General features: G+C 41.8%; 1 protein-coding gene and 1 pseudogene across 1 annotated transcript; both read left to right on the plus strand.

The window, feature by feature from the left end:
- The first annotated feature begins 4,531 nt into the window (after positions 1 to 4,531).
- On the plus strand, positions 4,532 to 5,493 carry LOC116078697 (annotated as a pseudogene).
- Positions 5,494 to 11,576: 6,083 nt separating this feature from the next.
- LOC116078064 (olfactory receptor 3A1-like) lies at positions 11,577 to 12,533 on the plus strand. The gene has a single exon (XM_031352999.1). It carries the CDS (start codon positions 11,586 to 11,588, stop codon positions 12,531 to 12,533), a length of 948 nt encoding a protein of 315 aa, XP_031208859.1. The 5' UTR covers positions 11,577 to 11,585.
- The last annotated feature ends 660 nt before the right edge of the window (positions 12,534 to 13,193 follow it).

A 13,193-nucleotide genomic window follows, 5' to 3' on the forward strand; every position in this document is an offset into this window, starting at 1 on the left:
CCTCCAAAAAAAAAAAAAAAAGAATTCAATCAACCCAATGTAAAAATTTTAGTAAATGAATACAGCAAACATGTGATAAAGGTTAACCATTGTTATTAAATTATTAAAGGTGTTACTAATCCCCTACAAGGAACTCTGTGGGTATTGTTGAATTTAATTCTCACAGAAAACCTAAAAACGTAAATCATTTACATTCACAGATTGAAAATAAAGCTGAGGCTCAAAGAAGATACGTAGTTATTAAGAATGGAGGACAAGGACAAATTTCTGCATCCCACAGAGCATGCACTTCATCTGGGGTTTGGGCAGATAATCAGTTGTCTGACAGAGTAAACAGTAGGAAGGTCATATTGCATAGCTGCTTCAGTTCCTTCTTTCGTCTGCTCTATTGCTAAGGCTCCAAGCTCAAAGGGCGTATCCCAAACCCACATTAGGAAGCAACATTGCCCCCCTCAACTTCCTGTTTTGCCAAGCACAGTGTTTCCATGGCCTCTCCAAGGATCATAGCATTAATCTCAAGAAACGGTCCCTCTGGTCATCACTAACAAGGTTCTAGGTGGGAACACGCTTTATCCCTGAGGATTTGCTGTGGGTACAGTGGGCCTCTTCTGACTTGCCTTCTTTCTTGGGTTTCTCCTTCATTCCCAGGCCCAAAGCAGCTTCTCTCCTCAACCATAAGCTTAGAAGTCAGCTTCGCTCAGTCCTCAAATCCTGTTTGAGGCATGTAAAGGAACCTTATTCTCAGCCTCAAGACTCTATTCAGACCTGGCTCCACCTGTAATTCCCTGAGTGACGTGGGGACCGCAGACAGCCCTTATGCACAGCCTTTAAACTGAGCTTGCGTCCTATTTCCTCTGTGTGTCTGTGGACAATATGAGGCTGAGAACAAAGAAAAATATTCTGGGTCCTTACTGTGTTGTGAAGCTCCTTTGCCTCAGTAGGGTAGCGTTCATTAGGGCTTGTGTCTTTGACAAGAACTTGTCTGTTCCCAACCCTCCTTTCACTCGTTGGGACTAATTTTGAGGTCCCAAGAGGCTGACACTTAGTGCCAAATCCTCCAGGTGGAGATATTGCAGCCTCTCTTTGTCTTGTTTCCTCTATATATACATACAGTGCCTTGTGGCATCACTAAAGCTGAATGAGTTTGTGTGTTCCTTGTTCTCTCACTTCCCTTTCTACTAAACCACACTGGTCCCCTGGCTATCACCAGGTAAGTATTCATGGCCTGCCCTCTGCCCTTAAGTCACCAGATGGGGCTTCAGCTGATTCTCAGTGTGTTGACCTTCTTGGCTTAACAGATAGGTTGGTCATTGTCTCAAAAACAAACAACAAAACTTGCTGCAGATGGCAAGTCTTCCTCACGTGAGTGTAAGAGCTGAGGAAGGGTCATTTAGGGTCAGAGATGGCCATTTCCACTAAAGGTCCTCTCCAAATCCCATCAACCACAACAACCACAAACATCTAGATAGTGCTATTAGGTAACTTTACACATGTTTAGTTTTAAGGTCAAAGCAGCAGCTACCTTTTTGTGCTGTGGTATAACTATTTTTTAAATGAGGAATAATTGTTCTAACTAGAAAAGCGATTTGTAAAGTTGACGTTTAAAAGTGTTTGTGTAGCTAAAGTTGGCCTCAAATTCATGATCCTCTTGACTCTGCCTCATTTAGCAAATTCTATGGCCAATGTCTACCCAAAAAGAAATATATAAATAATTAATAAATAAATAAAAGATAGGGAGATAGGGAGATAGATAGATAGATAGATAGATAGATAGATAGATAGATAGATGATAGAATCAAGGCAAAAAAGAAAAGAAAAGTATTTGTGAGCATGTTGGTTGCTAGAACTGTATGTTTTACCTTGCATCATCGAAACTGCAGAAACATGTGCTTCTCACTCAACTCTTGCCACCCTCTCTTTAAATTCTAAAGTTTTTCCAGATTCATATTGCTCCCTAAAAAAAAGTTTTTGGAAATTTTTGTTATCCAGTATTTTTTCTCTTTTTTTTCTTTTTTTTCAACAAGTGTAACCATCCATTCATTTTTGGTGAAGCGGTGCACACTCACAGTGGGTCCATGAGTATAGTCCCAAAGATAAATCAGATGTGAAGTTTGCCCTTAAACTATACTGGAGTGACTAGGACAATAGCTAAATGATCTATATTAGGTAAACACCATGTAAAATATAATCATAGTGCATAAGGAATATTTAAAACATTAAGTGTCACTTTGGAATGAGGAGGAACCAGTTAAGGTAGTGCTCTGGAAGTAGCATCCATCATTTGTACCAAGTCATGAAGATGTGGCCAGGAGACCCTAACAGAAGCAAACATGAGGATGTGGGAAATTAAGATGAAAGGCTGCTGTGACTGTGACCCACTAGGGAGCTCATTGCAGCTTGTACTACTTGCCTGCAGGACAAGATCTTGGAGTCCACAGAAGCACAGCCACAAGGATTATGGGTGGACTTTGAATCATAGAATAGACCAGAGAGCTTCAGGGAGAAGTTAAGAAAGGCAAGGCCTGGAGCCCTTGAGATCCTGGGGTTAACTGCAGTGTTAGTAGTTAACAGCAGGGGATCTGGAAGGTGAAGTCTGCCTGTGCCTCTTGTTTGATGCATGTCATGTATTTATTGATGGGAAGCAAGGATTAAAATAATAATTCCACAGGGATCCTGAAGGAATTATTATCCACTGCATGTGAAGTCTGTAGAGTAGTGCCCACATGTGCAATCCTTAGAGTATCAGGTAGCCCAGATCAAATTTCTCAGAAGCTCAGCTTGAGTATTATCAGAGAATGCCTCCAAAAAAACTGTCCACGTCCAAAGCATTGGCTGCTGCAGAGAAAGAGAACACTGTTTCTCCTTTGCTTAGTTAGTTCATTGTGCTGTGGGACTTGGTAAGTTTACATGGCCATCTCCATATGTTAAATAGCATTTTAAAATTGTGTCAACTGTAGACAGTGTGGAAAACTGAAACAAGAAAGGGAATAAATGCCACCTTTGTTAAAGCCACTGACAAGATTGAAATTTCTTTTAGTGAATACCTATCTATCTATCTATCCATCTCTCTCTATCACAAAGACACACACACACACACACACACACACACACACACACACACACATACATCCTTCTTTACTCTCATAACATTATACACTGAAAATTATTCTCCTTCTTAGGGAAAACTCAATAATGAATGTATTTCTAACTACAGTTCCTGTTTATGTACACGAGTGGCATATGAGTAAATAAAGACTACTTAAATCTTAATTTCTGTTGTCTTGACAGCTATTTTTCTTGGAGATAAATTATTTCTTTCCAACATACAATCTTTTTTTATTTTTTATTAGATATTTTCTTTATTTACATTTTGAATGTTATCCCCTTTCCTGGCTTCCCCTCTGAAAAAAGAACCCTATTCCCTCCCTCCTCCCCCTGCTCACCAACCCACCCACTCCTGCTTCCTGGCCCTGGCATTCCCCTACACTGGGGCATAGAGCCTTCATGGGACCAAGGACCTCTTTTCCCACTGATGACCAACTAGGCCATCCTCTGCTACATATGCAGCTGGGGCCATGAGTCCCACCTTATGTACACTTTGGTTGGTAGTTTAGTCCCTGGGAGCTCTGGGGGCACTGGTTAGTTCATATTGTTGTTCTTCCTATGGGGCTGCAAAATCCTTCAGCTCCTTGGGTCCTTTCTCTAGCTCCTTCACTGGGGACCCTGTGCTCAATCCAATGGATGGCTGTGAACCTCCACTTCTATATTAGTCAGGCACTGGCAGAGCCTCCCAGGAGACAGCTATATCAGGCTCCTGTCAGCCAGCAGTTGCCGGCATCCACAATAGTTTCTGGGTTTGGTGATTGTATATGGGAAGGAGCCATAGGTGGGGCAGTCTCTGAGTAGTCCTTCCTTAAGTCTCTGCTCTACACTTTGTCTTTGCAACTCCTTCCACGAGTATTTTGTTCCACCTTCTAAGGATCTAAGTACCCACACTGACTCAAGATACAATTCACAAACCACAAGAAACTCAATCTTTATTTTTTTTATTTCTCAAGATTAATGTTTTTAATATTACAAAAGTTACTATAAAATTAAATATAAGGGTGACACCTACTCTGTTGTCATCCTCCAAGGATAATCATATGTTGTACTCTAGAAAATCTTACTATGCCATAGTAGCCAAACACAGGATGGTTTTTCATTAGAATGAAGGATGAATTTGGTCTGTGAACTGTGTGTGTATTAGACAACTGATCTAATATACATTATAAAAATTTTGAAACTAAAGAATCCCCAGTTTCTCTAAGTGCTATACAGCAACAATTTAAAAAACTTTTAAAACTATTTCTATATGTACACTATTTTATTATTATATCATTTAAAGGGAGGAAAAGGAAGAGAGGGAATGATATGAGTTCCTCTTTTAAGAATTATAATTCTATGTTTTCCAGCAGCTGTGATTTTAATTTCTTCAATTCACTGAGAGGTCTTGCTATTTTCCTCCTTATGTGTATCTTTTATTGAACTCATGCAGTCAAAACTGAGAGCCAATGAAACCACTGTTACTGAGTTCATCCTCCTAGGTTTGGTGTAAACACCAGAGATGTGGCCAGTTGTCTTCATACTCTTCCTCTTGGCTTATATCACCACAGTTGGGGGCAACCTGAGCATCCTGGCAGCTGTCTTGGTGGAACCCAAACTGCACACCCCCATGTACTTCTTCCTGGGGAACCTGTCAGTGATGGATGTGGGGTGCATCACTGTCACTATTCCCTCCATGTTGGGTCGGCACTTAGTCCAAAAGTGTACAGTTCCATATGGAGACTGCCTCACACAGCTCTTCTTCTTCCATATGCTGGGTGGGGTTGACTGCTTCCTGTTAACAGCCTAGCCGTCTGCCAACCCCTCACCTATAGCACTTGAATGAACTATGCAGTCCAGAGGATTTTGGTGGCCACGTCCTGAGCTTGTGCCTTCAGCAATGCACTGACCCACACTGTGGCTATATCCACACTTCACTTCTGTGGCCCCAATGTGATCAATCACTTCTACTGTGACCTTCCCCAGCTCTTCCAGCTGTCCTGCTCCAGTACCCAGCTCAATGAGCTGCTGCTCTTTGCAGTAGGTTTCAGAATGGCAGGAACCCCCATGGCACTCATTTTTACCTCTTATATGCATGTGGCAGCTGCAGTTCTGCAAATCTGCTCTGCTGAAGGCAGGAAGAAAGCTTTCTCCATATGCAGCTCTCACCTCACTGTGGTTGCCATGTTCTATGGCACAGGCATGTTTAACTACATGAGACTCGGTTCCATCAAACTGTCAGATAAGGATAAAGCTATTGGAATTTTCAACACTGTCATCAACCCTCTGCTGAACCCACTCATCTACAGTCTCAGGAATCCTGATGTACAGGCCGCCCTCTGGAGGGTACTCACAGGGAGACAGATGTCACATCAAGACCTAAAGTCTTCTTCCACCTATTTCTTTTAAAACTAAAGCTGTAGATGAAGGTTTCCTATGGTTCAACACTAGAACAAATTGTTCAAAATTGTTTCTATCTTGGAACTTTATTTAAGGGATGATAACTATTGTTGCCCAAAGTGGCCATACCTATGTATAGATGATGGTTGTGTACATAGATTCTTCCTTGTCTGCCCTTTGGTGAGTTCTGCCTTCAGTCACTGTCTGTTTCCTTTAGCTGGAGTTCCCAGAGCATCTCAGACAACATGCTCCCAAGAGTCTTATTGATTCTTCAAGTTTGGATGGAGTTGGTCTGTGTAGGCAACTTAACTCTAGAGGGGAAATAGTTCATTCCTTTTATAAAATTCTATAAGATTCAGAGGAAATGGAAAGAAATTTGTTCTGTAGTTTTATATTCCCTAGTAATTCTAGAGAACTTGTATCTGTGTGCAGCTCACAGACCTGACTACATATCAAAACTTCACTCACATGAGAGAAATGTTATAATGCAAAAAGAGCTTCCCTCAATTATCATTTGCTGAATGTTTTATTTTTTTGAAAGATGAAAATTTATAATCTTAACCTTTAAACATTTCAACCCAGCTCTACCACTCAATATTATTTCCTCTCTAAATTTTCACTCTTCATCTCTAAACCTCCAAGCTGTAAATCCATGTGACAATGCAGAACACAGTGTGATTCCTCTTACTGCCAGTGAAAGGATGTGTCTCTAACTAAGAATGCTCTCAATCCCATTTTCTGTTTACAAGCCATCAGTCTACTAATCATTTAGGTAAATCTTCCACTGTGTGGCAGTGGTCTGTTCAGGCAACTTAGGCTCAATCGAGTAATTGGCCTTGAGCCCTGGAGCCTCAGTGGGCAGTTTTCTGCCTGCAGGGGGCAGAAGGAGCTCAGCTATAACTCCTGAGTCTTTGGCTCCTGTTTCAATCACAACCCCTCACAGCTGCCCCCGCAGGAGATGCATGCTCTCTCAGTCAGACAATGCCCCAAGCTCCCAGCATACTAGCTAGACCCTACCCCCAGTCACTGACCACAGCCAGGCATGCCTTGCCCCAAAGACAGATAACCATGCCCATACAATATAAGGGGCGATTCACCACCTCCTCCCTCTCTTGCTCTTCCTCTCTTGCCCTCTTCCTTTACTCTCTTGCTCTTTGTTCCTCTCTTGCCCTCTTTATTCTCTTGCTCTTTGTTCTTCTCTTGCCTTCTTCCTCTCTTTCCTGCTCTTTGTTCTCATCTCTTGCCTTCTTGCTCTCTTGCTTTCTTCCTCTCCTCTCTTTCTCTCTCTCCTTCTCTTCTGCTCTCCTTCCTCTCCTATCCTTCTCTCTACTTGACCAGCCAATTTTCTCTTTCCCATAATAAAATATCTCATTTATACATTTCCTCCTTTTTGACTAATGCACCCCACCACAGGCCTCAGCTGCAGGAAGAGAGAGAGCTCCAGGCTGCAACAGTGAGCTGCAGACAGTACCACATTCCACCTCGCAGATTTTTAAAAACTTATTATCTATTCTTCACAGTGCTACTGTCTCACTGATATGTGTCTAATCCACCTAACATTCTCATTTGATAAGAATCTATAATTAACTTCTCCATGATATGTGAGTGGGTAGACTGGAGGGATGAGCTAAGATAGAGATGGAAAGAGAATATAACAGAAAATAGTAGGTAGAGGGTTTGTGGGAAATGCAGATAAGCAATGGGAACATAAGGAGAGTTTGGAATCCAGGAACAAGGGGTTGAGAAGAAACAACAGAAGCATTACAGAGGCTGACATGGGCTACGGGGATAGACAAGCAGATGAGAAAGAATGCAGGTAAGATGCAAGTGGATATTGAAAGATTTCACAGGGATAAAATTTAAACATGAAAGATGGATGATTTGGACTCCCATTCTGTGTGGTCCTGCAATAACCAGTTTCTGACAGCCCTGAAGCCATTGCTCTCAGTTTACCCACAAATTTTATGGGTTTTTCAAAATAATTCAGAATCCTCTCTTTCCATTAAAATCTTTCTCCTTATTTTTTCCATACTAGAAATCTCTTCAAAATTTAAATTTATCATTAGCCATGAATTATATTGTGTTGTAAAAGCTCAAATGGTGCAGAATGTTACCATTGCCTTTCTACACCAGAGGCATAACAATGCCATACACACGCACAAACAAACACTCACACAACACATTCAAAACAGCACATAGGTATGCAACTAACATTTTACATTACACAAGTACTCTAAGTCAACCTACATGCCCATCTTTTTTACCTTTGTATTAATTCTTTGTGAATTTCACATCATGTATCCCAATCTCACACATCTTCCTGTCCTTTGTATCCTCCTCTGTCCTTGCAACCGCCTCTTCCAAAAAAAGAAAGTAATATTGAATAGAAAAAGTCTTAGCATGGAAGCTGTAATGTGTCCCAGAGTATACACTTTCGTCCTTGCAAAGGTTTCACTACAATGAATTGTTGCTCTGGCTCGAGGCTTCCAGCTTCTGCTACACTACACTGGATCCTCACAGGGGCTCCTATTGGTTGACTTATTGTTGCCCTGTCATGGAGATGCTACAGCTGTGGTTCTGCAGTACAAAGGAATTTTTCATGTGTTCCAGCAGATCATAGATATGTTAAATGCTTTGGTGGGCCAATACAGACCCCCAGACCTGAGCCTGGGAGGTAGCTGAGTGGAGCAGCCCATCAGCTCTCCTGTGCCTGCACTACCAGGGCAAGTTCTCTTGCACTGCTTTGGCTAGCTTACCCAATGCTGAAACCTCTAAAAACAGGGCTAGCTCTCTGAGCTCAACACCACAAACCTGATTCACCTGCACTTCTGCCACTGGGTTCAGCTCTACTGTGATACCGGGTGAGGTCCAGGGCCAGAGCTTTCAGTGTAGGATGTGTCCCTACATCCAATGAGGGACAGAGTCAGCTCTTCCAATCTCATGACCTTAGGGCTAGCTCTCCTGCCTGCTGTATGCTGGGAGAAGAGGCAGAAGGGAGCTACAAGCCCATCTTATCCATTTTTAAATCTTAAAATGTTCCATTTATATATTAACTATAGTTGACTTCACTCAGTTTATATATTTTCATTTGTAATTGTTAATAATTCTGTGTTTCTTGGCATATGCATTTAACTCCAGTGGTTATGTTCCTACGAGTAATGTATAAGTATGGGTGCATGTGCATATGTGCTAAAATAAATGTAAAAGCATATTTAAACTTTAGTGAGTATTCTGGCTTATTAAATACTGGCTTATTTATTTCTATTATTAATGATAATAGAAAACTAGCACCTTTCAGTACATGTTTCTGTATATGACATCCTTCCCAAGTGATCAAAAATATATGCCGACACTTTCACAAATCATGTGTCTTTAGCTATGATGTACTACGAAGGACAAAAAAAGTGGCTTATGTATATTCCTGACCAAATGCACAGCTAAAACCAGTGATAAAGTGACAGAACCCATATGATGTATTTTAGAATGATGTTTACAAGACACTGGTTTGGTGGTTCAGCCCTTGTTCCCCAAAAACAACAATGACCTCACTGCCCATTGGGAAAAAATAATCCTAGGCACATTCCTGCTGATGCCCAGTGAAAAACAGGCACACTGTGGGTCTTTTGGTTTCTAGAGTTTGTACAGACTCTCCTCCCAAAGCAGCCCCAAATCTCCCATCTCAGTGGGCCAGAGGCAGTGAAGGGCTATGGAATGAGTGTCAAGGGTAATCACCATAACTTGTGAGCATTTGACTGAAGACATTTCTTCAAAGTGTACGGCTTCTCTCCAACAGTGAGCATGAAGCTCAATACAGCAAACAAGCTGCAGAGACAGTTCTTTGAGGCAGTTCAAAGACTAGGAACTTCTCAGTGCTACACTCTACTATTATTAAAAGTACTAGTCATCCCCTACAAGGGATTCTGTGGGTATTGTTGAATGTAATTCTCACAGAAAACCTAAAAAAGGATATCATGTATATTCACAGATTAAAAAAAAAGCTGAGGCCCAATGGGGATAAGCAGTTGCTAAGAAAGGAAAACGAATCTCTCCATCTAACAGACAGCACCTTACCTCTGGGCTTTGAATAGATAATCAGTAGACTGACAAGCTGAAGAGAATTAAGGTTGTATTGCACAGCTGCTCCAGCTCTTTCTCTCATCATCTCTATTGCTAAGGCTACCAACCTCAAGGGGCATGGCCCAAAACCCTCAATAGGGAGCAACTTTGCCCCCCCCCCAACTTCCCGTTTTGCCAAGCACAGTGCTTCCATGGCCTCTCCTAGGATCATTACACAAATCTCAAGACACAGTCCCTCTGGTACTTCCTAACAAGATGCTAGGTTGGAACACGCTTTACCCCTGAGGATTTGCTGTGGTTACATTGGGCCTCTTCTGTCTTGCCTTCTTTCTTGGATTTCTCCTTCATTCCCAGGCCCAAAGCAGCTTCTCTCTCAACCACAAGCTTAGAGGTCAGCCTGGCTCCGGCCTCAAATCCTGTTTATAGCAGGCATGTAAAGGAGCTACATTCTCAGCCTCAAGACGCTGTTCAGACCTGGCTCTACCTATAGTTCCCTAAGTGCCTTGGGGACAGCAGACAGCTCTTATGCCCCTGTCTGTTAAACTGAGCTTGTGTCTTATCTCCACTATGTGCCTGTAGATAATGTAAGGGTTAGAACACAGACATAGGAAAAATTCTGGATCCCTCCTGTGATGTGAAGATCCACTTGCCTCACTATGGTGGTGTTTATTAGGTCTTGTATCTTTGACATGACCTTGTCAGTTCCCAACCCTCCCCTCATTCCTTGAGACTAATTCTAAGGTCCCAAAGGGACCGCTCTGATGGAAAATCTCAGGACAGAGATGCTTCCCTTTGTCTCCCTTACCTCTCTATATACACATAGCAACTTGTTGCCATCCCTAAAGCTGAATGAGTATGTGTTCAATTTTCACGCACATCACTTCTGTGAAACTACACTGATTACTGTGCCATCACTAGGTGAGTACTCGTGAGCTTTCCTCTGACTTTAAGTCACCAGATGGGGCTTCAGCTATTTCTCTGATTTTCTTGGTATTACAGATATGTTGATCAGTGTGTCAAAAGTGAGATAGAGACTTGCAGCAGATGATAAGTCTTTCCCAAGTGAGGGCGAGATTAGCTTCAGCATCAGCAATGGTCCTCACCACTGATGATCCTCTCAGGATCCCATGAACCACAGACATCTTGGATGGTGCTGGTAGGTGACTTTATGCAAGTCTATTCTCTTGTTGGTTGAGATCAAGGTAATAGCTATCATTCTGTACCATGGCATGACTTTTATAAGGAATAATTGTTGTGATTGTAAAATAACTTGTAGAGTTCATGTTGAAAAGTATTTGTGAGCCATGTATGTTTCTAGAGCTTCATGCTCTACCTAAAGTCATCCCAACTGCATGGAAACCTATGCTTCTCACTCAACTTGTACCACACTCGCTTCAAGCCCTTCAAAGTCTAGTTCTTCCCAATTAATAGTGGCCACATAAAAATTATATTTTGATAATTTTTGCTAACCACCTATGCATGGTTTAGAATTTTTTGGGTTTGGGTTCTGTGGTTCATTTCTATTTTTATTTAGCATTTGGATATGTCAATAAGTTAATCCATTTATTTATTTGGAAAGTGGTGCACAGATACAATGAACCCATTGGTCTCAATAATACTGCCATCCTTCTCAGCTCTCCTCCTCCCAGGAGAATCAGATTTGTACTCTAGCAACTATTACTAAGCCATGGTAGCCAAAAGAGTTGTATTTTTCTTTAGAAGAAAGGATGTATTTATCAGTGCATTGGGTATATTAGACAATTGACCTGATACACATTACAAACACATTGACTTTCAAGCATTCCCAGGCCTTTAACCGTATACAAAAACAACACGGCACACTTTTTAAATTATTTCTTTTATTTTTGAGATTATTATATATTTATATCATTTGGATGGAAGATATGGAAGGGAAGGGTAACTTAAGTTCCAATTTTAAGTGTTCAGATACTATGCTATGAATGTCCTCATCTCACTGAGAGGTCCTGTTGATTTCCTCCTTGTGTGCTTCTTTAAAGGAACTCATGCAACCAAAGCCAAGAGCCAATGGAACCACTGTTACAGAATTCATTCTGCTGGGTTTGGTGGAGACACCAGAGCTGTGGCCACTTGTCTTCATATTCTTCCTCTTGGCTTATATGATCACAGTTGGAGGCAACCTGAGCATTCTCGCAGCTATCTTGGTGGAACCCAAACTGCACACCCCCATGTACTTCTTTCTGGGGAATCTGTCAGTGATGGATGTAGGGTGCATCACTGTCACTATTCCCTCCATGTTGGGTCGGCTTTTGGCCCACAAGCTTACAGTTCCATATGGAGCCTGCCTCACACAGCTCTTCTTCTTCCATCTGCTGGCTGGGGTTGACTGCTTCCTGTTGACAGCCATGGCATATGACCGCTTCCTGGCCATTTGCCGACCTCTTACCTATAGCACCCGAATGAACCACACAGTCCAGAGGATTTTGGTGGCCTCATCCTGGGCTTGTTCCTTCAGCAATGCACTGACTCACACTGTGGCCATATCCACACTTCACTTCTGTGGCCCCAATGTGATTGATAACTTCTACTGTGACCTTCCCCAGCTCTTCCAGCTGTCCTGCTCCAGTACCCAGCTCAATGAGCTGCTTCTCTTTGCATTTAGTTTCATAATGGCAGGAACTCCCATGGCTCTCATTTTTACCTCTTACATCCACGTGGCAGCTGCAGTTCTGCGAATCCGCTCTGCTGAAGGCAGAAAGAAAGCTTTTTCCACATGCAGCTCTCACCTCACTGTGGTTGCCATGTTCTATGGCACAGGTATGTTTAACTACATGAGACTAGGTTCCATCAAACTTTCAGATAAGGATAAAGCTATTGGAATTTTCAATACTGTCATCAACCCTATGCTGAACCCACTCATCTACAGTCTCAGGAACCCTGATGTGCAGGCCGCCCTCTGGAGGGTACTCACAGGTAGGCGGCCAGCAGCTTGAAGAGGTCTCAAGGTACCCTCCATATATTTCAGTTAAAACTACCACTGAGAATAGGGTCCGCTCTAGTTTCAAATGCTAGAACAATTTTTCAGAACTCTTTCATCTTAGAGCTTAATTTAAGGGATGATAATTATTGTTGTTCAAAGAGATCATACCTGTGTACAGACAATGGTGTGTACATAGGTCTTTCTGGGTGTGCTCTTTGATGTTCTACCCTTACCTAGTGTATTTTCCCTTTAACTGGAGTTCCCAGAGTGTCTCAGAAAAATGTTCCCCCGAGGAGTCATATTTCTTCCTCAATTTTGGATACAGTTCGTCTGTGTATGCAACTTAACACTTGAGGAGAAATGGCTCATTCCTCTTATACAACTCTATTTGACTCAGAGGAAATTAGAGAAATCTTGATCTCTGGTTTCATATTCCCTAGTAACTGGTATCTGCTTGCAGCTTACAATCCTGACTGTACATGTCAAAATTCCACTCACATAAGAAAGACATTATGATGGAAAAAGAACTTCCCTCAATTATCATTCTCATGTTTCAAAAATTCTTAAAGATAAAAATTTACAATCTAAACATTTAAAAAATCTAAACTCTACACTACCTAATATTAAACTCCTCTGTAGATTCTCACTCTTCACCCCTGAACCCCAAAGCTGT

This window comes from Mastomys coucha, unplaced genomic scaffold (genome assembly GCF_008632895.1).
Source record: "Mastomys coucha isolate ucsf_1 unplaced genomic scaffold, UCSF_Mcou_1 pScaffold5, whole genome shotgun sequence".
Lineage (NCBI taxonomy): Eukaryota > Metazoa > Chordata > Mammalia > Rodentia > Muridae > Mastomys > Mastomys coucha.